The 25,620-nt window shown below is 48.7% G+C and overlaps 1 protein-coding gene across 7 annotated transcripts in view; it reads right to left on the bottom strand.

Moving 5' to 3' along the window:
- Positions 1-25,588, bottom strand: part of ERMARD (ER membrane associated RNA degradation) — a 55,038-nt gene extending 29,450 nt beyond the window's left edge. The window contains exons 1-18 of one of the 7 annotated variants that reach the window (XM_043592796.1): positions 25,180-25,574; positions 24,104-24,180; positions 22,152-22,320; positions 21,499-21,638; positions 20,198-20,299; positions 19,592-19,681; positions 17,510-17,607; positions 16,934-17,070; positions 14,909-15,023; positions 14,061-14,163; positions 11,184-11,213; positions 9,403-9,471; positions 7,858-8,031; positions 4,451-4,534; positions 2,711-2,784; positions 2,005-2,130; positions 1,459-1,677; positions 441-554 (exon numbers count right to left, since the gene is read on the bottom strand). In XM_043592796.1, the coding sequence (XP_043448731.1) occupies positions 441-554; positions 1,459-1,677; positions 2,005-2,130; positions 2,711-2,784; positions 4,451-4,534; positions 7,858-8,031; positions 9,403-9,471; positions 11,184-11,213; positions 14,061-14,163; positions 14,909-15,023; positions 16,934-17,070; positions 17,510-17,607; positions 19,592-19,681; positions 20,198-20,299; positions 21,499-21,638; positions 22,152-22,320; positions 24,104-24,175 (1,916 nt within the window). In that variant the 5' untranslated portion in view covers positions 24,176-24,180; positions 25,180-25,574. The other 6 variants (XM_043592798.1, XM_043592800.1, XM_043592797.1 and 3 more) reach the window with 6 other exon arrangements.
- Positions 25,589-25,620: the final 32 nt, after the last annotated feature.

The raw sequence follows: 25,620 nt of genomic DNA, 5'->3' as shown, positions 1-25,620 counted from the left end.
AAGATCCGAAGCAGGCTCCACGCTGACAGCAGAGCGCCCGACGAGGGGCTCGAACTCACGAACCGTGAGATCATGACCTGGGCCGCGGTCGCACGCTCAACCGAGCCACCCAGACACCCCTCATATCCGTCGTAAACACGAGGTACGTGTTACCTCCAAACTAGCAGCAATACCCGTCCCTGGGTGGTGTCGCTACACAGAGTGAGGAATTCTGAAAGCACTCACAAGTGCGTCACATAAATTTTCTGAAGTGAGCCTACACGGTGTTAGTGTGAAAGGTTCACAAACTTGCCCCAAAGTCCACAGAGAAAAATGGCGAAGAGCCAACCAAGACTGGGGGGTTTCAAAAAAAATGTATCAAGGAAAATAACCAATAGAAGTGAAAGTTGCTGACAATTACCAAGACATAGTTTCATTTCTCATAGGCAGGACATACTTACTTTAGATACTGTTGATATTCGCAAGTATTTTTTCCATGAACGACATGAATGTTGACCAATTCCAGCGCAATCAGCAGTAAAATCAGGTAAAGCACAGGAGACAGAAGCTTAATACTAAAAACAGACAACAAACAGTTAAAATTTGACAAACGAAAGTATTTTTCACTTTCATGAATGCAAACCCTTTTTCAATACTTTTTTCTTTTCAAGGGAACTGAAATGCAAACTTCTCAAGAGGAGGCTGCCTCTGTGGCGGTTTCCCCGTGTGCCCCCCCCCACCCCTTTGCTGCCGCCACCCGCCCGCCCCACTCCCCCTCAGGAGCAGCCTCTCAGGAGGCTGGTCCCCAGCAGGACGGTGCCCAGCTGCCCAGGAGCAGGACTTGCTGGCAGGCTCCACACCCCGTGCTTCCACTGGCCCCGGGTCTCTGTGCCACCGGCCAGCATCTTACTTCTAGTCTGATGTTTGGCAAAGGACTCTCACAAGAATAAATACGCCTATGGCTGTAACGTGAAGACGTGTGCAACGTCTCCAGGACTCAAAGATACTACAATCAAAGTAAGATACTATCTCGCCCGTGAGACCGGAAGAGCATTTTCTCAAATACACCATTTGGGGAAGGATGCACACATAACAGCCACCTTACGGACTGCTGCTAAGAGTGTAACTGCGTGTTACCTTTCAGAAGCAGCCAGGGAACACCTGTTAAAAGTGTTCGAGACACAGATGCCACTCAACCCAAAGCTCTAGTAATCTGTCCAAAATTGTAATTTCCTAAGGATGGAACATGTCCTGAAATACACACAGGTGAAGACACCAGAAGGCAGACGCACCCAGGTTGACCTGCTGTTAATATTTAAAATCCGAATATTCTTTCGGGTTGGTAACACCCATATTCTCATATGCCCAAATTGCAACAGTGTTTAAAGTCACATGTGCCGGAACTTTCTGAAAAAGCATCAGAACCGCATCCCGAGAGAACTCCTGCCCAACAGGGACCCGGGACGGCGAGCCACACACCTACTCAGCATGTGCAGATACGTCTGTCTCTGCCGGGAGCGCAGCCTCCGTTCCACCCACTGCCGCTGTCTGAGCTCCGCGGAGGCAGCGACCTGGCTGGACACGCGGGCACAGTGTGCGGTGATGTTTCGGAGGACAGTGAGCACTTCCAGAACGGTTCTGGGACAGAACAGAGTTGGCACGGGGGTGCCGCAGAGTTCACGGATCACCTGGGGCCACCTGGGGATTAGAGCGCGAGTTCTCATGGGGCACGTGCGCCGCCCGGGCTCCCTGGAAGGTCAGCTTCCGGAGAGCGTGGCCAGTCGTGCACTGTGCCTAGGCCAACATGACACACGGCAGGCGACACACATGCTGGACTGGGGGGGACGGGGCACAGGGCCGGCTCGTCAGGCACAGCGCACGCGCGCAAGCCCGTCGAGGCTCATCTCCCCGCTCCCCTGGCGGCACGACCACCGTGGGATCTGACGCCGCCACAAGCTCGCCCAGTTGGAGACACACACAACGGCGGAGTCTGTGACCACGATTCAACAACTCCCAGACGCTTACTTCTCAGCAGGAAGGCTGTCCAAGCCCCTAGCGACACGGTGACCCTCAGGCAGGTGGTGACACAGCTCAGACGTGATTTCTGTAAGTAAAGAGTTGCAGGCATCGGTCTCAGAATGACCTTCTAATCTGAAAGACAGAATATTTAAAGATACAGGACGACGATTAAATGCCAATCGGTGCCCGTGCGCGATGATGATTTCAGTGGCTCACTGAGCAAAGCACTTCATCTGCAACTTAGTTTCCCCAGACATCAAAGAAAACAGGCTCCGTCCCGGCAGTGGTACGAGCACAGTACGACTGCTCACAAAAGGGACAGGTCACCCGCGCGTCCTCCAGGAGAACCCGGGACCTGCTACACCCTGACTCCAAGCGACCTCTCCACCCCTGGCTCTCTCCTCAGCTTCAGACCCCGCTTCTCACCACCAAGTCTCGCTAGTGGACACCACCCTCCTCCCTCACCGCCCGGCCCGGCCCCCTCCCCCCACCCCCGTGCAGAGACCGAGGCTCACTCTGACCCGCCCCGCACTCGGTCGTTCCCCCTCCCCCCACGCCACCCCCCCCCCCAGCACTCGGTCATCGTCCCCTCCACCCACCCCCGCACTCGGTGATCCCCCGAGCACACACACCCCACCTCCCCACCCCCTCCCCACACTCGGCCAGCACACCTCTCGAGGCTGGCGTTCGCCGGGGCCCCAGGATGGCTCACCTGGCAGCCTCCTCGGCTTCTGTGGGCAAAGACAGGAGGGGCCAAGCCCCGAGGCTCTTCTCACAGCTCAGCACCTGCAAGGAAAATACCCTATTGCCCTTAAAGCTTTTATAGAACGGCCTGGAAAACACGTTTGCAAACTGCTACGTAGCAACCAACAGCGGTCCGGAAGATGCATGTTGGTAAAATTGTTACGGATCTTACATTTTAAAACTAGATGGCAGGGCTTGGCTATTCAATAGAATCAGATAAGGGAAGGCCGGTGAAGTCAACAGGGGATTGGAAGGTAGTTAACGCCTGGACTAGCTGTAAAACTTATCCCCAACTCTTTTGGCGCCTCTCGTTTGAGAGCCGAGGTCGACAATTCTCCTCCATCGCCGAGTCAGGACTCGCTGTAGTGAGTGGCCTTCACCCAGACAACACAGCGGAAGTTAGGCTGTGTGACTCTGGACGACAGGTCACAGAGGGCTGGGCCTCTCCTGGGGAAGCCAGCAATCGGGAAGCCCTGCACCAACCTCTCATCCCCTACACGGAACACCGAGCCAGCGGAGCCCAGACTTCTGATGCACGAAAGTGGGAGCATGTTAAACACTGCTGTTGACGCCACTGAATGTGGGTAATTTATGCGGCAATAATAAGCAAGCAATGACCCTACAAGGGACAGGATACAACACTGCCTAATGAAAAACGGATAAACAACGGACAGCAGGAATAAGAGGCTGCAGGCAAGGGTGATCATCTGAAACGCCCACTGTGGGGCACGGAGGGGCCACGGAAGCAGCAGCCAAGGAGCAAGGGGGCCTCGTGGGGCTGGAGATTCAGCCGCGGAGGTCCACGGACAAAGCCTGCCTTCCTGAGGCCTCTCCTCCTTCTGGGACCTCCCTCCCTCCTGTCTCTGCGTGTGGAGTCCTGCGGGCAGCTTCCGGTGGCCTCCCTGCCAGCGACTCTTGTTGTTGGGAAGCTCAGAGCCACGACGGGCAGGCTAAGTGGGCGGTGCGGCTATGTCAGCCCGATGCCTCGCTGCCAAACTAGAACCCACCGGACCCAGCTATTCGGGCTGAATTCTCTCACATGGCCCCAGCATGGTAGAACACCCCTCGCGTCGACTGCCGACAACCCCTCGGAAGTGACACTATTTTTCTTGGGATGTCACAAATCGGTGGACAGAGTTCCCTCCAGCTGCCACTGCAAATCTCTCTCTAAACCCCTTACGTGCGGATTTTATAGCTTCCGTTGAGAGGCCAATCTCACCGATGAATTTCTAAGTTAGCGACTGTCACGATCATGATGTTCTCGGAGGCGACCCCGTTCTTGCCCCTCGTGCCACACTCCTATCCCCCTACGTGTGCCTGAGGTAAAGTGCCGAAGCCAGTTTCCACACTGGAACTTCCTGGCGGAACCGCTCCCAGGTTTGTGCTTTGCTTGCTTTAATTTAGGAGCGGACAAAAGCTGGTCTTATGTGGTTAAAGGAACATGGCCATTCTTCGCCACCGACGGACAAAGAGCGTCAGTGGTCCTGAGTCAATGGCAATAATAATGACAAGAGCCCACCAGGGCCCCACGATGATCCAACCACCACGCATCAGGTACTAAAAACACCTGAAGAAACAAACGCTCCAATGACTTAAACTGCCGGAAGCGGAACAGGGGGTTCAGAGGACGGAGGCACCTGGGGCCCACAAAGGCTCCGCTGCAGGGGCCCGCGCGTGCGCCCCTCCCGGAGGCCTGCGCGCGACTCACCTGTTTTCTCAGCTGAGACACCGGGTGGAGGTGAGCACGGTAGCTTTCGGCGAGACCGACCAGTGACCTTATCGCCGCCTTTTCCTGGTTCAGAGAAAACAGACCGCGGTTAGGATGACGTCTGGTCAGGCCTGTACTTTTCTTCTACCGAATGCTAATCACACGGGAGTCCCAATTTCCCATTACCTTCCTTCACAGAATCCCACTCAGCTGTAACAGAGCAAGGCTCTTCATTAAAACAGGTTCGAGGCAGCAAACCATAACCAACACGATTTTTTTAAATAAAGCCAATTAACAATGATAAATAACAAAGGCCACGTGTGCTCTCTGTTCAAGATCAAGGACGCTAGAAATAAGTGAGAAAGAAGAAAACGATTCCAAACAAACAACTGGGAACGTAAGAACTTCTCGTAAGAAACCAGAATGGGGGGGCGCCTGGGTGGCGCAGTCGGTTAAGCGTCCGACTTCAGCCAGGTCACGATCTCGCGGTCCGGGAGTTCGAGCCCCGCGTCGGGCTCTGGGCTGATGGCTCGGAGCCTGGAGCCTGTTTCCGATTCTGTGTCTCCCTCTCTCTCTGCCCCTCCCCCGTTCATGCTCTGTCTCTCTCTGTCCCAAAAAAAATAAATAAACATTGAAAAAAAAAATTTTTTTTTAAAAAGAAACCAGAATGGGAATGTAGACGTTAAAAATCAGTACAACCAAAAGCTATATCACTATGAATACTTAATTACTAAACACATAAACATTGAAGAAAATAGTAAAATGACATTATTTACAGCTGACGTAACCATGTAACCCGAAACTCCAAGCTGGCTGGCTAAAAACCATCCGAAACAAAAAAGTCAGTGAGTCTCCTGCTGACTAATTTAACACACCAATAATCAATGAACAGCTTCCCCGCACAGAAGCTCTAACTACCCAGAATTCTCAACAGCACAAAGCAAGTCGCCAAGTAGCCAGACGTAAGTTACGTGAAGAAATACGCTGACCCGGTCATTTGCTCGAAGACCCAAGTTCTACACGCAGCTGATGGAGTTCTGGGCCACGTGCACAAGACCCACGCACAGCCACGGTTCCCACGTGGAAAGATCAGTGATGAGCCACAGAGGCCCTGGGGCCCGGCAGTCGCCAGAGCACACGGCTTCTCCTCAGAGGGGACGCGGCAGCGGGAGGGCGGTGGACGCGAGGAGGGGGCGTGTGGAGGATCGCTCTGGCAGCCGTGCAGACAAGAGAACAGAGGGGCCACCGCGGGGAGGGCAGGTGGAGGGTAGGGGGGGGGCGGGGGAGCAGCTCGGCCCAGCAGGTGCACACGGTGCAGGGAGAAACGCGTCGGGACATACGCTCGGGTGGAGGACGGAACACGGCGTGCGGTCACGCAAAGACAGGACTCTGGCCTTGGGATGGCACTGCCACTCGGGGGAGGCTCGGGGAGGGGAGGCTGAGGACGTGGAGACACCGCGTTGGGGAATTATGTTCACTATTATAAAAAAACATCAAATATCCCTACGTCAACCCATCATCTCATTCCTGTTTGTTGCCTGGTTAGTCTTAGGCTTTGTGTTTATTGTGTAATTACACAAGTTTGGCTGCAATACTAAGTAGAGAAGAGGCAGGGAAACTCTACAAGGTAAGACAGATGCTCAGCTCCATCACGACAGATGCTCAGCTCCATCACGAAGGTCAGTACAGATACACCCCGAGCACCCAAGACCAAGGCCACTGCACACAGCACAGAGATGCTGTCTCCTAAATGCTGCTGGGCCCTTGGAAGTGACTTGTCAAAGAAAAAGGGCCAAGAAAACAAAAAACAAAAACAAGTAAATCTAGATTCTCTCACTCCCAGATGAAGTAAGTTCCAGCTGGATCAAAAGACCTACATGGGGGGGGGGGGGGGGCTGTAAAGTTACTAGGGAAATGCGTACATACGTTTGTAATTTTGGAAAGCAAAGGATTTTTTAAGAATAATTCCAAATGCAAAAGCCAAAATGAAAAAAAACCTCAAAACTGAAGTAGGCAGCAACAGGCACACTGGAGAAGGCGCACACGGCTAATAAACCAGTGGGGAGAAGCACAAAATGGAAAAAAACATTAACAGTTCACAAAAGAACTACACACTTCCAACAGCCACAAGAAAAGATAGCCAAGTCACCCCCAAAATACAAGAAGATAAAAACGAAGTCTCGCCAGTACCTTCTGCTTCAGAACTTCACTTTCATAAAGTCACTTACACAAGTGTCCAAATGAACAGTGTCCTTCAGACATTATAATTAGGAGCGTTCCCCACGAGGGAGAACTAGAATTCAGCCGTCAGTCAAGGACGACTTACGCAAATAAGGGCACACTGATTCAAATGGAACGTCACGTCGCAGACAAAAACAAGGTAACACGCTGTTCGTGAAAACGCTAGCTACGGAACAGAACGTGTCTGCACAGCGAGCCACGCTGCTGTGCTCGTGGAAAGACACAGACAGCACGTGCTAACAGTGGTCCCCTCAGGAGAAGGCCTGCCTCAGTGCCTTCTCACGCCAGTCTTTCCATCTTGGTGGAACTTTTCAGACAATTTTTACAGTGACTGTTACATGTATGATTTGAAAAAGGATTAAAAAAAGAATAACCCAAATTGTTTTAAAATAAGAATTATAGTTTATTGATAGATGCAAATATTCTGCCCCATCGATCTGAGTCGTTTGTAAAATTTTCTGATTTAGTTAATCCCATTTACACTTGTCTGGTTTGTAGCATCTGTGAAGGATACGTTTTTTTTTAATGTGCATCCAAGTTAGTTAGCATACAGTGCAATAATGATTTCGGGAGTAAATCCCAGTGATTCATCCCCTATGTGTAACACTCCGTGCTCATCCCAAGTGCCCTCCTTAATGCCCATCCCCCCCACCCACTCCCAGCAATCCTGTCTGTTCCCTATATTTGTCTCTTCTGTTTTGTCCCCTTCCTGTTTTTATATTATTTTTGTTTCCCTTTCCTCGTGTTCGTCTGTTCTGTGTCTTAAAGCCCTCATGAGTGAAGTCGTATGATATCTGTCTTTCTCTGACTAATTTCGCTTAGCAGAATACCCTCCAGTTCCATCCACGTGGCTGCAAATGGCTAGACTTCCTTCTTTTTGATGGCTGAGTAATTTCCATTGTACATACACACTCCACATTTATCCGCTGAAAATACGTTTTTAAGAACTAGGTTAAATTACTTTAGATTACATGATGCTCACCTACTTGTTGCGGCAAACGCGTGCGCAACTGTAATCAGGTCACAAGTGTCGGTTCTGCTGGAGCCATCCTGTACCTCAGATGCGTTTCCACAAAAGTTGATTAAGGCCGAATGACACGTGAGAACAAACTACTCTTTCACAGCCGAGTAACCGCGAATCCCCCGGTTTTCTCCCTGTACGTTACCTTAAGCACTGACAACAGGCCTTCGTCGACGAATCGGAGTAAAAGCACGGTGGAAAATGCAAGCAATTGGTTCGCCGCTTCTTTTGGAAATTCGGGGAAGTTGATCTCCCCGTGGCTCAGATGGTCTCTTACACGAGGACCCTCCTGATGGTTCAGGAAATCCCAAAGAAACTCCTTCGGGAAAATGAACAGAAGAGACTTGGTCGGCTTTCTCAACCAAGGGAAGGAAAGCGCCCAGGCCCCGGACGGACCATCCTGACGGTCACGGAGCAGCAGCGCTGGCTCGCAGAGACGAGAAAACCGAGCTTCCAGACCGGAGTCCTCGCTAGTGGCGCCCAGCTACGTGCAGGCCTCCGGCTGGGGGCCCCCGGGCCTCTAACTCTGCCCGCGGCCCGGCTGCCTGGCCACAGCGACAAGAGGCCAGCTCCAGCGCCGTAGGGCCCCCCCCCCCCCCCCCCCCCGCGTCTCACTCCTGTCGGCCCTGAGCCAAGGGGCTGAGGCATCCACACCTGGAAGCGAACTTGCCTTCCACAGAGCAAGCACCGCTGTCCCCCCGTGAACACAGCCCCCACTTCCCCCCCCGGGGCCGCTCCCTCCCAGCGCCCTCTCTCCCATCATGGCCTCCTCCTCCATGAAGCCTGATTAAGACAGCAGCTTCTTTCTCAATAGCACCGGCGGGGGCGGGGGGTGGGGTGGGGGGGTGGGGACACAGAAAGACAAAAAACTGCCACTGGACGGAAGAGTCACAAAGATTGAGGATGGAAACAAATGGCGGATAAACTAGCTCAATCATCCTAATGTCCTGACGGCAGAAATGACGCCCCAAGAGCACATAGAGTCTCACTAATGTCCCACAGGGACTAGAATCCAGGCTGCAAAACTCTCAGTTAAAGGAACAAATACAGGGGCGCCCAGTGGCTCAGTCGGTTAAGCGTCCGACTTCAGCTCAGATCAGGATCTCACAGTTCGTGGGTTCGAGCCCCACGCTGGGCTCTGCGCTGGCAGCAGAGTGGGTCCTCTGTCTCCCACTCTCTCTGCCTCTCCCTTGCTTGCACTCTCTCTTTCTCAAACATAAACAAACATTTTTTAAGTTAAAAAAAGGAATAAAAAATTCTATTTACAGTCCAAAGTAGCTACTATAGTATCTTCATAAAGTTAAAAAAAAAAAAAAAATTGGTAACAGGAAATGGCTCTACATAATTCTCTGTCCTCTTCCAACATGCACACTCGCACACTCACTAGTCACACCTGACTTCTGCCGCTGTTCACAAGGCAAACCTGGCTCCCCCAGCAGCCCACACCACACAACAGACCCAAATATACTTTGGAAAGCGGGTCTTAGATAACCAGCCAGAAGCCAGGCCCCGGAGCTGCAGTCACAGCCTAGCAAGTGTCTGTGACACGTGTCAAGTTGACACAGCGAGGGAGTGGCTCAGAAGCACTTTGGGGAGCACGTCACAGGTCAAAATTAACTTCACTTTGGAGAAGTGCTAATCACACCCATAAATATAAGAATATTGGATCAGAAAAGGCCTAGAATTTTACCATTGCAGGCTCTCCAAGGAAAAGAGGAAGTTGATTGAGTTTACCATCATTCAAGTGCTTTGCCAATATCTAAAAGACCAAAAATAAATATATGGGTTAATTAGTACACACACACACACACACACACACACACAGTACCTTCAGCATCCAAGGAGATAGATGTATCTTTGGTACGACATGCTACGTAAGCACAAAGCAAGTTAAATGTAACAAGGACAGTCTTAAAAACATGGCAGCCACCCGTTAAAGAAAGCTTTTCTTAACCAGTATAATGACTTTAGGAATAGATATGAATGTATATGTATCTTAACTGTGTGAGTACATGCATGTTTACGTGTATTTATATGCATATGTGTGATAACATATATATGTAATGCATGTATTTATACATGTGTGTACATCTATGTGTATTTATATGTGTATTTGTACGTATGGGTACGTGTGTATGTGTTTGGTACGTACGTGTTGATATGTATTTACATGTATATGTGTATGTCTACATGTGTGTTTATGTATTTGTGTATATATGAGCACATGTGTTTGCATTTATCTGTATATGTTTATACAGATCTATGTACATACGTATATGCACGTGTGTACCTGTGTTTATAAATGTGTCTCTGTGTATGTGCATACTTCTATGTGTGTGTGTGTTTATGTATGTTTATGTGTGTGTTCACGTTGCATTCATATGCATAAGTGCGCGTACATGTGGATGTGTACAGAAGCATCCATCAGAGTTACTTCAAAGGCCACTTCTTAATTCACCAGACTTTGGAACCCAGCCACCCAATCGACTCCTACAGACCTAATCCTATACAGATAGGGCTACACTATCTATTTCAATCTTCACAGTATCAAATGCATCATATATTTCAACCACAGCAAATTATTTACCTAATGGAATAAAGTTTGCAGGTAAACTGGCACACAGTTTAATCCCACCCACCCATTCACTAAGGGATCTAAGAGTTCTCTTAAAGGCGAAGTAATCTGAGCACTCAAATCTCTCCACACTCTCCCTTTGTTTCCTCCTGTAGGCTAACTCTGAATCATACTTCAAGCTAGAGGAGAATCATTAGCTACCCACACAAAACCCTCTACACTATAAGGTGATAAAAGGTATTTCCAATGGTAATTTTTACTATTCCAGATTTTCACATTCAGAATCACACATCCAAGTCACAGAATAAATGCCTAAGTGTATATTGTACACACACAGAGGTAGTTCACTTATATTTCATTTGCAAAATAAGCAAGTGTCAATCTTAAATCTAAAGTGTAACCTCCAGCGGCACCTGGGTGGCTCAGTCGGTTGAGCGACCGACTTGGCTCAGGTCGTGATCTCGTGGTTTGTGCATTCAAGCCCCGCGTCGGGCTCCGTGCTTACAACAGCTCGGAGTCTGAAGCCTGCTTTGCATTCTGGGTCTCCCTCTCTATCTCTCTCTCTGCCCCTCCCCTGCTCACGTTCTCTCTTTCAAAAATAAACATAATAAATAAACAAGTACATCAATAAATGAATAAATAAGTAAATAAATAAAACCTCCAAATAATTACAGAATATAATATTAGTATCTCTTGACATTTTCCAGTATGTGTCTTTCTATAACTTGAGAAACAAGGTTAATGATACTGGATCTCAAAATCAGTCTGGAAGACTATACTTAACTCTATAATAAGGGTGATGTGGCTTTTTTTTGGCATATATGACTACCAACACTTTCCTGTGTAACAGACAATAATGTTTTGTTTGTTTCAAGATATCCTGTAAGTTTACTTACTTCATCGAAGGTGGTATAAAGAGCTGTTGACTTGAGAAAAGGAAAGAAAAGAAATAATTAAAGCAAAATGTGAGTACAGTGACGTTATTCAAAGCAGGAAAAAAATTCTAGTACATGGCCACAAACACAAAAACTTCTTCCAAAAATTATCTGGCAACGCTTTGGGTAGAATGTCCTATACAACGTAACAGCACGAAAGGCTGTCCTGTACGACGTAACAGCTTGAGAGGCACGGGGCCACGTGAAGACACCACTCCCACAGCACTCTGGGTCAGAAACCTCCCGTCGCCTCACAAAGCACGACTCACACACACGATCTCGGCCGGTGGCTCGTCTTCGCGGGCAGGAGAGCACAACTCAACGTGCCCTCCAACGAGCAGCCGTGTTTTGCGTGTTTCCTGGTGTAACCACTACTGTTTACATGCACAGGCTCCAGAGCCGCTGCCCCAACACATAAGCCCAGCTTCCACCCTCCCCGGAAGGGAAGCCCAGGGCACCTCCACACGTGGGCTTCTCTGCAAATCGGGACATGAGCAACTCCTGTCTCAAAAGGCTGCTGGGGAATTCAGGAAGATTTTACACATGCTGTGATGCAATCGGTATCTTGTGGGAGCCAGCTCTCAAGAAAAGTGTCTCATCTCTTAACGCTTATTAATGTATTTCCAATCTAACATTATGAAATTACCTCCGACGTTTATGATATAGAGGATTACGAAGTCTGTATCCTTCACTCCCAAACCTATACCACTGACCCTAAAATTTCTCTAAGCGCTCTTCTAAACATCCAACTGCCTACTCAAGACTCCCCCGACCACTTCCTCATAAAAGCTGAACTGCTCATTTATCCCCATAAACTGCACACATTAACTTCTACCTTGTTTCACAGAATTGGTACAAATGGCTTACCTGTCACCCCTAAACACGTAAGCTTTTTAGAAGACACAAAGTCTCACTCATTTTCTTCCTATCTGCCACCACTCTCAGAGACCTTATGCTGTAAGTATTCAGTAAATAACAGCGTGTGCACAGCACTTTATGGCTTTATAGAGTATTTTCGCATGTGCGTTGCCTTATAAACAAACTCATGCTATGTTTATTCTGAACAAGAGCCTGGGCGACAATTTAAGATATTCTTTGATCAATTACTTCCTCTGTGGAAACAGTCTTCTTTTTATTTGTGTGGTCAAATAACAATAGCCGGACGTGTTTAAACCGCATAGCGGTGAGCACGCTGCCATGAAGAAAGCCCAGCGGTGCTCGAGTGAGAGCTCTGACAACCGGGGGTTCTAGCTCTTTCTTCCAGAAGACAGATGCCCCACAACAGTGCCCGGCACTGCCCTGGGCAGAGCCAACATGAAAGGCACAGGGCGTGGGCACCAGGGGCACAAATGTGAACCTTCCGCTCCTGAGGGACCTGCACCAGAAACTGTACACAAATGCACAGAAGGCAAAGCAGAACAGCCTCGAGATAAAACAGAAACAGGACGCAGAGGAGCGAAGCTGGAGAGTCTGCATGGATGAGGCTCTGGGGGTCACTGATGCGGCCTGAAGTGGTCAGGCAGGGGACGGTGGGCACAGCCCTAGGAGAGACACACATGTTCCGGAACCGGGGAGAGGCCTCGATTAAGCCGGAGGAACTGGGACAGGAGACAAGCCACGGGAACGCTGGGCCGCACGGAGGCCCCAGCACGCCACACGGGAGGACGACACTCGCTGCAGACACCGGGGTGCCGCTAACCAGTTTTATGCAGATGAGACCATAAACGACAGAAGAATATTCATCAGTGTGTAAAACAACTTGCGGTAGGGGGAGAGAAGGATCAGAGTCATAAAGAGCACTGGGAGGGGAGTCAGACGAGGCCTCAGCACTGCAAGGGAGGGGCCCAGGAGGAATCAGGGGCAGGACAGAGGGGCAGGGCCGGGAACTGAGCGGCCGGGGTGGTGCGGAAGGCCACTGCGAAGTGACCAAGCGAAGGAGGACAACAGGGAATACCAGAGAACAGATCTGTGGGAGAGAAAACAAGCTTTTCAGAAGTACGGTAGTTTGAGACGCTGGGGAAAACCCCTACGAAAGCGTTCGGCGAACACGTGTACACCTGACCCGGGAAGTAGGGGAGAGCGCTTCCTTGGGGAGCACTGCGGCCCATGCTAGAAACTTCCGTCCTGGCACTGCTCTGGCTACATCCACAATGCTGTGTATGCTGGCTTTCATTTTCATTAGGTCCAAACTATTCTCTAATCGTTCTTCCCGCAGAGGTAAGGCAGCTGAAGACGTGGCAGTAAGATCTCCCAGGGGGCAAATGCGGGAGCACTACGCTGAGAACAGAATTTTGACAGATGCTTCTAGAAAGGGGCAAAATGGAGGAAGCTGAGCTGGTCAAAGAAAGAACAAGGCCAGGTCCAGCGGCCCCTGCCGCTGGCCCCCAATACAGGCCCCCCCTTTCCTCTACCCTCCGCATCCTCTGACGGTCAACGGGGCATGTGGCCACCCAGAAACCTCTTCAAGCCACCGCCCAGAGGAAGCGGTGTCCTTGAACGGCCACGCTGTAGGCCACGGACCACCTCATGGGGTTACAATGGTACACCAATAATAACGGCTATGGGGACAAGATAAGTGGTTTCTACTTCTCTTCTCTGACACCGAGTTTAAAATACTTGGGAATACTACTATCAAAAACTATCACAGATAATCCTAAGTCCTCTAAAATCGTTATAACAGGAAGCCACAAAAAATGGCACTCAAGCCTTCCAAAGAGAATTCTTAGCTAAAAAATTCGTTTCATGGTGAACAAAAAGAAGAGATTCAAAACGTCAGCGGGTCCAGAAAACGGGCAACACAGCAGCAACCACCCCCATGGATCACCGAAGCACGGGTACCTCAGCCGTCAGAAGTCTCTGTGGACACTTGTTAACGACGGCAAACACTCTCCTCAGTCCCGTCTCCAGCTGCGGCAGTAACAACACGGCACAGTCAGCAAACCTGCAGACAGAAGCAACCAAGCAAATCCCGGAGCTTTAAAAGCAAACACGGGCGCCAACCCCAAGTGACGCCGCTTTATTCCAGAGGTCACCCTCGTGTGCTCAAAGCCTGGAAGGCAGAGGACACGCTAACGCGAGCAATAAAACCGAAACGCAGTCTCATTTGCCTGGTGATTTTAAACTCATTTCCGCTGTTTTTGTGTATCAGAGGAAACACCTTTAGAAGCTTCAGGAGAATGACATGTCATCACGGGTCGGCCTGATTCTTCCCATCACTGGTAAGAAACACTCAAGTACCAGGATTTCAGGGGTTCTCGGGGTACAAGTACCAGGATTTGGGGGGGGTTCTCGGGGTACAAATGAACACACAATGACAGAACTGGAGGGAAGCAGAGGTCATGCCTCCGGAGCACTTCTGCCCCGCCTTCAGGAAACAGCCTGGCTTCTCCCCTCCCTTGTCTCCAGCAGGGGACCCACAAGAGGCCCTCCCAGAGTGAGAACTCCGTTGACTCTGAACAAGAACTGTCTTTGTCGAACTGTTCCAAAAGGACAACACGAGGCGTTTAACACCCAATTACAGCTACCTTTTCGCTCACTGTGAGAGGATATCTTGTGCTCCACCCTCCTGGAGGAAGCCCCACCTCTCTTCCATTCCAGCAGCAGAAAACACGGACAGTAAAGGGTTTTAAGAGGGACCAGCCTCCTGACTATCAAGAACCTCTGAGTCCGCACCCTCAGTTAGTTACCTGTGTGCCTTGAACCTGATTAACGCCTCTTCCCAGTACGGCAACATGATTTTTAATATAAAAGTGGATTTCTTCATCACTTCTTCTAACACTGGAAGTACCTCAGAAGTCATATCTGCAAAATAACAAACATGTATTTTTACATGTTTATTTAGAGAGACCCGGAAAGAGAACATGCACACAGGAGGGGCAGAAGGAGAGACGGAGGGAGAGAGGGAAAGAGGCAGAGAGGGGGAGTGGAGGAGAGGGGGAGAGGGAACCCCCAGCAGGCTCCACACTGTCAGCACAGAGCCCAACAGGAGGCCCGATCCCAAGACCGTGAGATCCCGACTTAAGCCAAGATACAGCCAGTCGTTTGACCGACTGAGCCACCCAGGCCCTAAGAGAAAAGTATTTTTAAGTACCATCACACTCATCAACTGAAGAGACACAGAACCAGACCGCGGAGGGATGCCCATGACCGACCTGTCCAGGCTGATGAAGCAGGCCTGGGGCAGCGGCACACGCCGTCCAAGAGTGAGACCGGCAGACTGGAGCCCGGGGTGTGGGTGGCCGCGGACACCCTGGGGCAATGGCACAGGGACAAGGGTCCCCTTGCGTTTTAGGCTACCACAACTTTTGAGAAGAGTTCAGGGTGGACCAGCTGACCACGCTTGACTGAGAAAAGTGAAATACATTTTCGGAAGACAGAAGAACAGGAGTGGACTATGCATGACGAGGACACGTAGACTCGTCCTTGGGAACAAATGTGCCCTCTGGTGGGGATGCTGATGGGAGGAGGGGGTGTCTGCACCTCCCCATCTATTTTGTTCTAAACTCAAAACTGTTCCACAACTAAAGTCTCAAGAAGTATACACGATCGGCAGTCAGCAGAGGACCCAGCAGTCCGCGGCACCAAAGGCGCAGACCGGACCCCCCGACCTGGGACTGCAGAGATCTGGGTTGTGCCCCGTGACGCGCGTCAGAGACCCCGCTGCCACACCCCTACAGCCCCAGGGAGCGGGGAGGAACGGGCTTGGAGCAAACACATGTTTAACTGCGCTTTCCAGGCTTTGTGTCCCCAGCCCCCATTAATTTGGTAAACGGCTCTGCCATAGAAAAAAGAAGACGGAGGAGGCCACCTATGCTGTTGGCCTTTTTGGCATAATGAGCACGCGCACACAGGCACAAGAGCTAAAAGGAAAAGGGAATGTACGTTTCAAAACGGTCCTGAGCCACCTGTGCATCAACACGCCTGGAGGATAAACTCATAATTGACTCACGCAGCCACGACTCTCACACCCTCCCCACCACAACCCATGGAAAGAGGGAAGGTTTCTTGTTTGTTTTTGTGGGGTTTTTTTGTTTTTTTGGTTTTTTTGTTTGTTTTTTTTAATTTTTTTTTTTTCAACGTTTATTTATTTTTGGGACAGAGAGAGACAGAGCATGAACGGGGAGGGGCAGAGAGAGAGGGAGACACAGAATCGGAAACAGGCTCCAGGCTCTGAGCCATCAGCCCAGAGCCCGACGCGGGGCTCGAACTCACGGACCGCGAGATCGTGACCTGGCTGAAGTCGGACGCCTAACCGACTGCGCCATCCAGGCGCCCCTTGTTTGTTTTTGAATTAGACATCCATTTCATGGTTCCATTGGCACATTTCTTTTTTTTTTTTTTTTTTTAGTGTTTATTTATTCATTTACTTATTTTGAGAGAGACAGAGAATGAGCAGGGGAGGGGCAGAGAGAAAAGGGAGAGAATCCCAAGCAGGTTCCGCACCGTCAGTGCGGAGCTAATGCAGGGCTCCGTCGCTAACTGTGATTCATGACCTGAGCTGAAATCAAGAGTCGGATCCCGACTGAGTCCCCAGGTACCCAGGGAAGGTTTTACGTAGCAAATTTAAGAGGTTCTTCATGCAACTTTTGAAGGCATCTCGCCTCTGGAGAATAACAGTCCGCCCACAGGGTTCAAGTCCCCATGCTACTTAATGACTTTATACGTATCTGTACAAAGACACATCCAGGACAAATGGGGAGCGTAGTACTTGCCTGGGAAAACGGCCAAATCCTCAAGGTCTGGAAGAGCTCTGAAAGGTCGGTGCACCAATGCGAATTTAGTTTGTCGCAAGTAACTCTTTAGCAGCTGACCCAAGCCCGCTGTCAAGAGCGTCATCATCGAACAGTATCTAGTGCGCAACACCATAGCATGTTAGAAAATGAACCGTCATCCACATAAAGAGCTTTACTGTCAAAGAACAAGCTTAAAATTAAGAAAGCAAACCATCATTAAATCGCAGGGAGGTCCCCCTCGAGGCAGGGATTAAGCTAATGCAATGGCGGGAGGCGGGGTGGGGGGGAGCCAATGTCTGGCAGACTTGGGAGCCACCCTCCAGGAGGCCGAGCACCCCACCGCTTCCGTCAGGCCCACCCTCAGAACTGCCCTTGGGGTGGATGGCAGCGGAGTCTCAACCCCGTCACCACCCCAGGTGTTCATCCGCCCCGTTTTATCTTCAAATTCCCGCTTCAAAACTCTCATCTTTTCCAAAATACACTCACAGGAAATTCAAGACAAACAAACTCTTAGTGCACTAAAGGAGCAAGAAAATGACTTCATCAGCAACGTACTTCGGAGGGACTTCGTGAGGGGACGCAAACCCATGCCACAGGATGTTACGCAGATTGAGCCCGCGTGGAGATCCAAGGAAGACTTTCAGTACGTCCATCTGACCAGGTTAGGAACAGCAGATTACTGAATGGTTGCATAACTACTGGACAAACCAATATAACATACAGTGGGAAGAGGTTTGCTTTCTTCTTGAGAACAGACCCAGGGCTTTGGCTAAACAGGAGTAGCAGTAACAGTAGTAACACGCAAACAACATTTACTGGGCATGTAAGATATCAGACACATTTTGTGCGTATTTATTGCTCATTCACACTCCCAACAACCTCTGGGAAGGCATGACTATTATTCCCACTCTGCAAATGAGAAGTACAGCATAGAGAGGTGAAACCAAGGCCTCGGGGAACCCAGAACTATAAAGGGGGATGGGATCTGTCTCAGGCTCCGCAGCTTTCCTACTGGACATCAAGCCTGCCTCCTATCTAGACCAAATAAAACCACCCGGTGAACAGAAACCTCACAGAAAGTAGCGTGTGTTTGCGCGGTAAACTCCAGGAAGCAGACCCCGTGAGGGGGCCAGACCACTGAGGCTCCCATCCCAGGCCTCCAGACCTCACTGTCTGACCTGAAGCCTCACCTGCCTCTGTCCCTCCACGCATACGGTCAAGATGCCCCTGACAGGGTTCCTGCTCATCAGAATGCAAGAGCCACACACGTCTGTGGGCTGCCTCTGGGCTTGGAACGCCATGCTTGGGAACAGAGTCAGAAAAAAGGGAAGATATGCAGACACTCAACTCAAAAGCGGGCCACGCGAGAAAGAAGAGTGAGCATCCAGAAGACTCGGGAAAGGACTGAAAGCCTCCTGGCGGAGGAGGAAACAGACCCACCGTCACGTTCTCTCAAAGGCAGGGTGAGCCGGAGAGTTATAAAGAGGGGTTCGCCCGGAAACTGGCTCTTCCGTGCAACTCCAGACACCTCCTGCTCACATCGGTCCTTACTCCTTTAATATTCGTATCTAATATTGGTAATCACGATGATATTCATTTCACTACATTCGTTTTTAACTTAATACTAACTTTAATGAATTGTTCACACCACCTGGGCCATCAGAAACACACAAGCCAACGAGCCGGTGGACCTGCAAGGCGCTGGGCATGGCTGCAGGCAGGAAAGGCCACCGGCACCCAGGCAGACAAGGACACAGCCCCAGACCACGGGATCTGTTTCAGAACTCAGTGTAACAACGAGACTTTTGTACTTTTCTTTACCTCACATTCTCCACTAAAGAAAACGATCTTTCAGCGACAAGGAACCACTGTAAAGTGGGAGAGCTTTACTGAAAACAGATTTCTTACCCCCAAAATAACGTATTAGAGCTTGTAACATGTTACAGGATCATTTTAAACACCTTCCGGGCTTGGCGGGCTCCACTTTCTGCGGGACGCTACCCTGGCTCTCCCCTTCACCCTGACCCTGCCTCATCAGTTGCCTAAAGGTTACTCATTAGTCTTAAACAACTTGGGTCACGTGGCCTGCAGAAGATTTTGAAAAAGTAAATAGCTCTGCATGTTTTTCAGTTGGCACCTAATTTTTTTTCACCCTAAAGTCTGAGCAGTTGCAAAGGGTATAAATTCCCACACATTAAAAATACTGAGATTTTAGGATAAAAGTATATCACTCTTCAAATGGTTAAAATTGTATTCTAGAATAAGTTACTGTAATTCTTAATATAAAATTAATGAAAGCAATAGAGTTCAAGCTGTCCACCTGGTGGCCCCACGGCTCATGACACCAGAGGCACCACACTGCAGGTTGTCAGCCCGAGGACAATACCACCCAGCTCAGCAACTATGGCTCATCAACCAGAGGCTATTCTACCGCACTGAGACTCAGGCCGAGAGAGAGGTGGAAAAGTGGCTGGAAAAGTGGCAAGTTTGAAAGGGGAGGTGGGGAAAGAGCGTATGATTTAATTATTGACATAATTTTTTCCTAATTCAGCATCAACTTTTAAGGCACAAAACTGTAGCTAACACGAACTGTTTTGTGTTGTGCCTACTCTCCCAGTTTTAGAAGAACAAACTTACCACAGACTGCCCAAAGACCTGAGCAAGCTCCTTAGATGCAAGCAGATCTCTTAAAAGAAAAGGACATTCCTTCCCATTCAGTAAAAATACCTAAAAATCAAACAAGAATTGTATTACAGTCCCATTATGAGACAAAAAATGTGAAGAAAAATCTCACCCATAAAGTCACTGATTGTGCAAATGAGGGGAGACAAGCACTAAAGACATCAATGTTTGATTCCATAATCATTCAAAAAGAAAAATATTAAAAATCTGTGTCATGGGGCGCCTGGGGCTCAGTCGGTTAGACATCCAACTTCAGCTCAGGTCATGGTCTCAAGGTTTGTGAGTTCGAGCCCCGCGTGGGGCTCTGTGTTGACAGCCTGGAGCCTAGAGCCTGCTTTGGATTCTGTGTCTCCCTCTGTCTGCCCCTCCCCGAGTCATGTTCGTGCTCACTCTCTCTCTCTCTCTCTCTCAAAATAAATAAATAAACAAACATCTGTGTTAAATGATTACATTTAATAGAAAACCAGTAATTAAAGTCAAGAAATCTAAATACAGCTGTAAAAGTTTTATGTTCATTCAGATACTTTACTAAACCAACAAAGAAAGAGTTCTCACACTTACATCACCCAAAGCCCGTTCTAGACATGCTGTCAGTTTCATTAAGCTAAGAGAAATAGCGGGAGATTGAACGCTTTCCAAAGCATCAAGTATTTCAGGAAATAACTGTTGAGAGTAGGACATACATTAGAATTAGTGCTCAACAAGAAATATTACTCAAAGTAACAATAGTATTAAGGAAATTCGAACTTCTAAAGGTTTCAACTGGTATATTTTTATGACTTTTTTGGTATAGGTAAACATTTTCTACATAAATATACAGTTGAACCCTGAACATGGGGTTTGAACTCCACAGGTCCACTTAGATGTGGATTTTTTTTTTCCATAAATATAGTACAGTATTGTAAGTGTGTTTTTTTCTTCATGATTTTCTTAGCAACTTTTCTCTAACTTATTTTGTTGTAAGAACACAGTATATAAATCATAAAACATACAAAACATTTGGTGATCGACTGCTTATGCTACCAGTAAGGCTTCTGGTCAAGAGTAGGCTGTTAGTGGTTAAGTTTTGAGGGAGTCAAAAGTTACATGCAGATTTTCAACTGGACAGGGGGTGACCACCCCTACGCCCGTGCTGTTCAAGACTCAACTACAATAATATCTAAAAGATCAAAAAAGTGTTTAATACATTAGAAGTTTTTCAAAAGTTTTTTCTTCAATGTTTATCGAAAGCAATAAATCTGTCATAAAAAGTCAAATATCTTGACCTAAACCTTATTTCCTATTTTGATTAGTTCTTAAAAAAAACAAAAACAAAACCTGTCCCTTAAGAGCCAAGAAAAGGGGAGAAGCAGTGACCCATCTACTCCACATCAGAAAACTCTAAGTATTTTAGAACTAGACCTTGTAGAGCTACTGCTCTGTTGTGGACATTTAATGTGCCAGCTGGAATGGCTGGTTTGAACCAACCAAGAAACCAACCCAAACTGCGTGGCCCCAAACTACCCCTCCCCTCTCTGATTCAGCCTCAACAAACCAAGCATCCCCACCCTATTTCCTTGTCCCACTGTCTCAACAACACCTTACTGTCTGTCCACAAGGTCTTTTGTTCTGGAGCGGTCCATTCTCGTCTGTCCCAGGACCAGCACCCATGTGCCTAACTACCTCCCCAGCCCCCAATACGGATAATGCATCCAAAAACTTCCTTTGTTCACAGGATGTGCTTCTCAGCTCAGGCCAAGTTTTCCCTTTTCACAGGTGGAGGCTAGAGGATGAGGGGACCCCTTTAAAGTTAGCAGGTAATGAGGGCGTCTAAGTAGACTCTGTGAAGTCTTCTATTTCTAAAGACTGTTTGTAAGCCAAACCTCTGGAAAAGCTGTCCACTGCAGCCACGGTGTATAACAGATTTCAAACTGCTCCTTGGTCAGAGATAACAAATGTGAGTGGGCGGCCTCACACACAGGGCCCAGCAGCCTCACACTTCCTGGGTAATCCAGACTCTGGGCTTCAAGGAAAAGGAAACAAGTGTTAGTATCACAGCTTCACGTTCTGTGATGAAAATGCCTAAATCATTGGGGCGCCTGGGTGGCTCCGTTGGTTAAGTGTCCGACTCCTGATTTCAGCTCAGGCCACGATCTCACAATACAGGCGTTCGAGCCCCACCTCGGGCTGAACGCTCATGGCGTGGAACCTACTTGGGATTCTCTCTCCCCCCTCTCTCTGCCCCTACTCTTTTCTCTCTCAAAATAAATAAATAACCTTAAAAAATTAAAAAAGAAAATGCCTAAATCATCAAAGAGAAAACATTTTTATTATGAAGTTTCCACAAAATCAACAACCAGTTTATAATTAAACTTACAATAAAGATACTCAGTTGTTGCTGGAAATACGTTACATAGCACTTATCTGATAATAAAAGAAAAATACACTGTCAGTAGGGTTTAGGGAAATTTTACAGGCAAGACACATTCAATGGAACAGTACGGACAGATGCCTGGGGCACAGAGAACATACAGACCTGATTCTGTATAAATCACGCAGTCTGTGATTGTCTTCCAGCATACTTCACCCCTCTGAGTTACAATGCTATTGATATCACAAGTTTCTCTGACTTCAAACCCAAATTTACAGATCATATCATAGACTGAGGGAGAAAGACAAGTGGCAATAGGATCTTCTAATAGCATCTGAAATACAAAGAAGACACTATTTAACAAGTAAAAATGGAATAATATCAATTATATATTCAAGTCACGAGGAAATCCTATTCTATATCCAGGTATAGCTACTGTTAACATACTTTCTGGCTATGGTGAGAGCTGTATCATTAAACATGATTAAATATTTTTTTAATGTTTATTTATTCTTTCAGAGAGAGAGAGAGAGAGAGCGAGCGAGCACACGCACGTGAGCAAGGGAGGGGCAGAAAGAGAGGGAGACACAGAATCCGAAGCAGGCTCCAGGCTCGGAGCTGTCAGCGCAGAGCCCGACGTGTGGTTCGAAGTCACAGACCATGCCATCATGACCTGAGCCTGAGCCGAAGCCAAAGCTGAAGCCAGACACTTAACCAACTGAGCCACCCAAGCACCCCAAAATGTGATTAAATATTAATTAAAGATAGTTTACATACATGTTTTCAAATAAATGTTGAAGGTTTGAAATTATTCATAATATTTAAGACATGAGTTTACAAAGCTCAGCACATCTGATTTCCTATACTATCTCACAGCTATCAAAATGAGCAATTTTTTTCAATGGGGAATGGAAAGGCAGAAAATCAAGCATAATGAACTAAATCACAAGTAAAAAGCTTGCCTCTGACTCTTTATATGGTGTAAAAAGCAGCAAACCATACTGGTTTTCCATGAGGGATCAAATAAAACCAAAATCCTCAGCATTATCCCCACATTACACTAACATCATTCTATAAACCTGCAAAGGAGTCACACTCTGAGGCTAAAATTATCCTGGGGTCTTTATTTGATGCATCAAGTTAAGGGGTGTCTGTCCTAACATCAGGGATTAAGCCCTGGCACTCCCTACACTGGACGCCGGCCCCTATCCAGTGTCGCCCGTTCGCCCCTCCTGCTCCCCAGTTTCACCTCCCACTCTCAGCCCCACCTGTCAACCCATCTTCCACAGGCCCTAGCAATTCGGGTATCGCCCAAGAAACGTGCACCAAATGACCAGTGATGCCATGACCCTACACACCACACTCCACTCAGCCAATGAGGGATGACAGGTGCCGCAAGACAGGACCAAGAGGGGACCTGCTCCCACAGCCTGGGCCTTCCTGTCCACTTTCTGTTCCTTTGAGCTTCTCCGAGGCAGTGGCAGCGCCTCCTGCTCCAGCAGCTGGATCCGGTCTGAGGTTCTCCCGGCGCCTGCAGGCCCAGCTGCATCACCGTTCCCCCAGCAGACCACCACCACCTGTCCAGTATCTGCTCGTCAAAGGTCCGCTTCCCAGAATTGCCAGACCCTCCAAGTAGCTGAGAGGCACCCCCTCTTCCTTAGAGATCCAAGCTTCACTAGGTGGGACCTTCCTCCCAGCTCCCAAGTTTTAAAATTCCAACACTTCCCTTAGTTCTCAGAGTGCAACAGGTAGTGACTGCTTCCCGTGGCTACCACCTCCACAATTCTTTTAGAGATCTCTCTTTATTCTTTTTATAACAATTCTATACCTTGTTAACTCTTTATTAAATACTCTTAGTTCAAAAACTAGTGTGGTTTGTCACCTAAATGATACGGAAATAAAACCCTAAAGAATTACTTTCGTATGAAAAAGGACTCCTTGCATTTTTAAAAAGCATTTGAAATCTAAAGGAATGAGCTATAAAGTTCTGGAGTGACAAGTAGCAGACAAATATTTTTGCACAAGAGCCCATCTACTCCACCGCTGCAGGCCCTGGATGGCAACAGAAGTCTTAAGAAATATCTTCTCTTCTGGCTGTAGTCACCCGATCAACGTACCTGCCCCAGACTGTCGTATCCTACAGCACCAAGGTCAGGTCTTCTACGAGTCGTACCCCCAGGACACAGCATGGCCCCTGCGCACCACAAACGTACACAAACAGTTAACTGAACGAGGGCTCATCCTACGTGGAGTCTACCTGGGCTCATCTTCAAGTTCCTACAACCTTCAGCTTTTGGGAATAACAATATCCTACCCCCTACCAAGACACAATTATAGAAGTTGGCTTTTATGTTAACTTTCAAGCACATACTCTCTTGTACAATTAAGGACCTCACGTTAATTAAGAAACAAAAATCCCACTTCAAATCAAGAAATACTACATGCTGCCATATTTTGTCACTTGTGACAATTAAATACATTTTCCTGTATATTACAGTTACAAACAAGCCTGTCCTCCCATTAGAAGCCAGAAACCCTGCATGTGTGCGTGTGCATGCACCCATACCATTACTCTTGGAAACATCAGTGTCTTGTCCAGAGCAAGTATGGGGTAGCGCAAATGGCCTATGCTCAGGGGCTAGAAAGACTTAAATTTGGATTCTTCCTTACTCGTTGTCCCTCTTGCCTTGAAAACGTTAGTATTCTGGGCCTCCGTTCTAACTGTAAATGATGCAGGGTATTATCATCTTCTGCGCTGCAGTAATTAGAGATAATACTTGAAAAGCGTCTAGCACATTGTACTCAAAAAGTAGCTATCGCTAAAAGTGATGATAGATGTTTTATATTTCACTGCAGGAGGGCAGAAAACAAAACCCTGTGGGGCAACCCCATACAATCCGTGCTACAGCCATTGAGACCTTCGTGATTTATTTAATGTCACCAAACGGCCTAAAAACGTGGAATTTCAATTTCAAGTATCCACTGCAAGGGTAATTACTACACAGCGCTTCCCATATTACTTCGTGCACTACACAAACCTCCTTAGGGCATGGAGACCAGTCTGAACACACACAAGTTATGGGCGTGTGCTGCCTGCACGACCCTGGCTCCAGGCATCCATAAAAACGTGGCTGTTGCTGACTCGGAGCCTGTGAGTCCCCGCGCGCGAGCAGAATACTACATTATTTCTTACACTATCTACTCGCGAATTTCAGCCTGGGACCTGCAAGGTGCGGGGAACTGGGCCCCTGGAACAACTGGGGGTCGAGGCGGCGCTCAGAAGAACGAGGGCAAGGGGTGCGTCTTCGGGGTCAGAGTCGGGTGCCCGTCTTCTGTCTGGTCGCGGACGAGGGCCGGGCAAGGCCGACCTGCTTCCGCGGCGGCGCGCGCGCAGACCCGCCGGAGCCCCGGGGACGCCGGCCGAGGGCGCGCCCCGCCACGGCCCACTCAGCCAGGGGTACCGCCGACGCTGTACCTCCTCCTGCCCGCACCGCGGCGGGTACCGGGCACGCCCACAGCGCGCTCGGGGGCGCACCTGCACCGCAACTCCCCCCGCCCCGCTCCTCCTCCAGGACTTCCGGCTCCTGTCGGCCGGCGCCGCCAGATGACGCTTGCCTCTCCACGCCCCTCCCTC

Source organism: Prionailurus bengalensis, chromosome B2 (genome assembly GCF_016509475.1).
Source record: "Prionailurus bengalensis isolate Pbe53 chromosome B2, Fcat_Pben_1.1_paternal_pri, whole genome shotgun sequence".
In the NCBI taxonomy this organism is placed as follows: Eukaryota; Metazoa; Chordata; class Mammalia; order Carnivora; family Felidae; genus Prionailurus; species Prionailurus bengalensis.
This window is presented reverse-complemented; position numbering and strand designations above follow the sequence as displayed.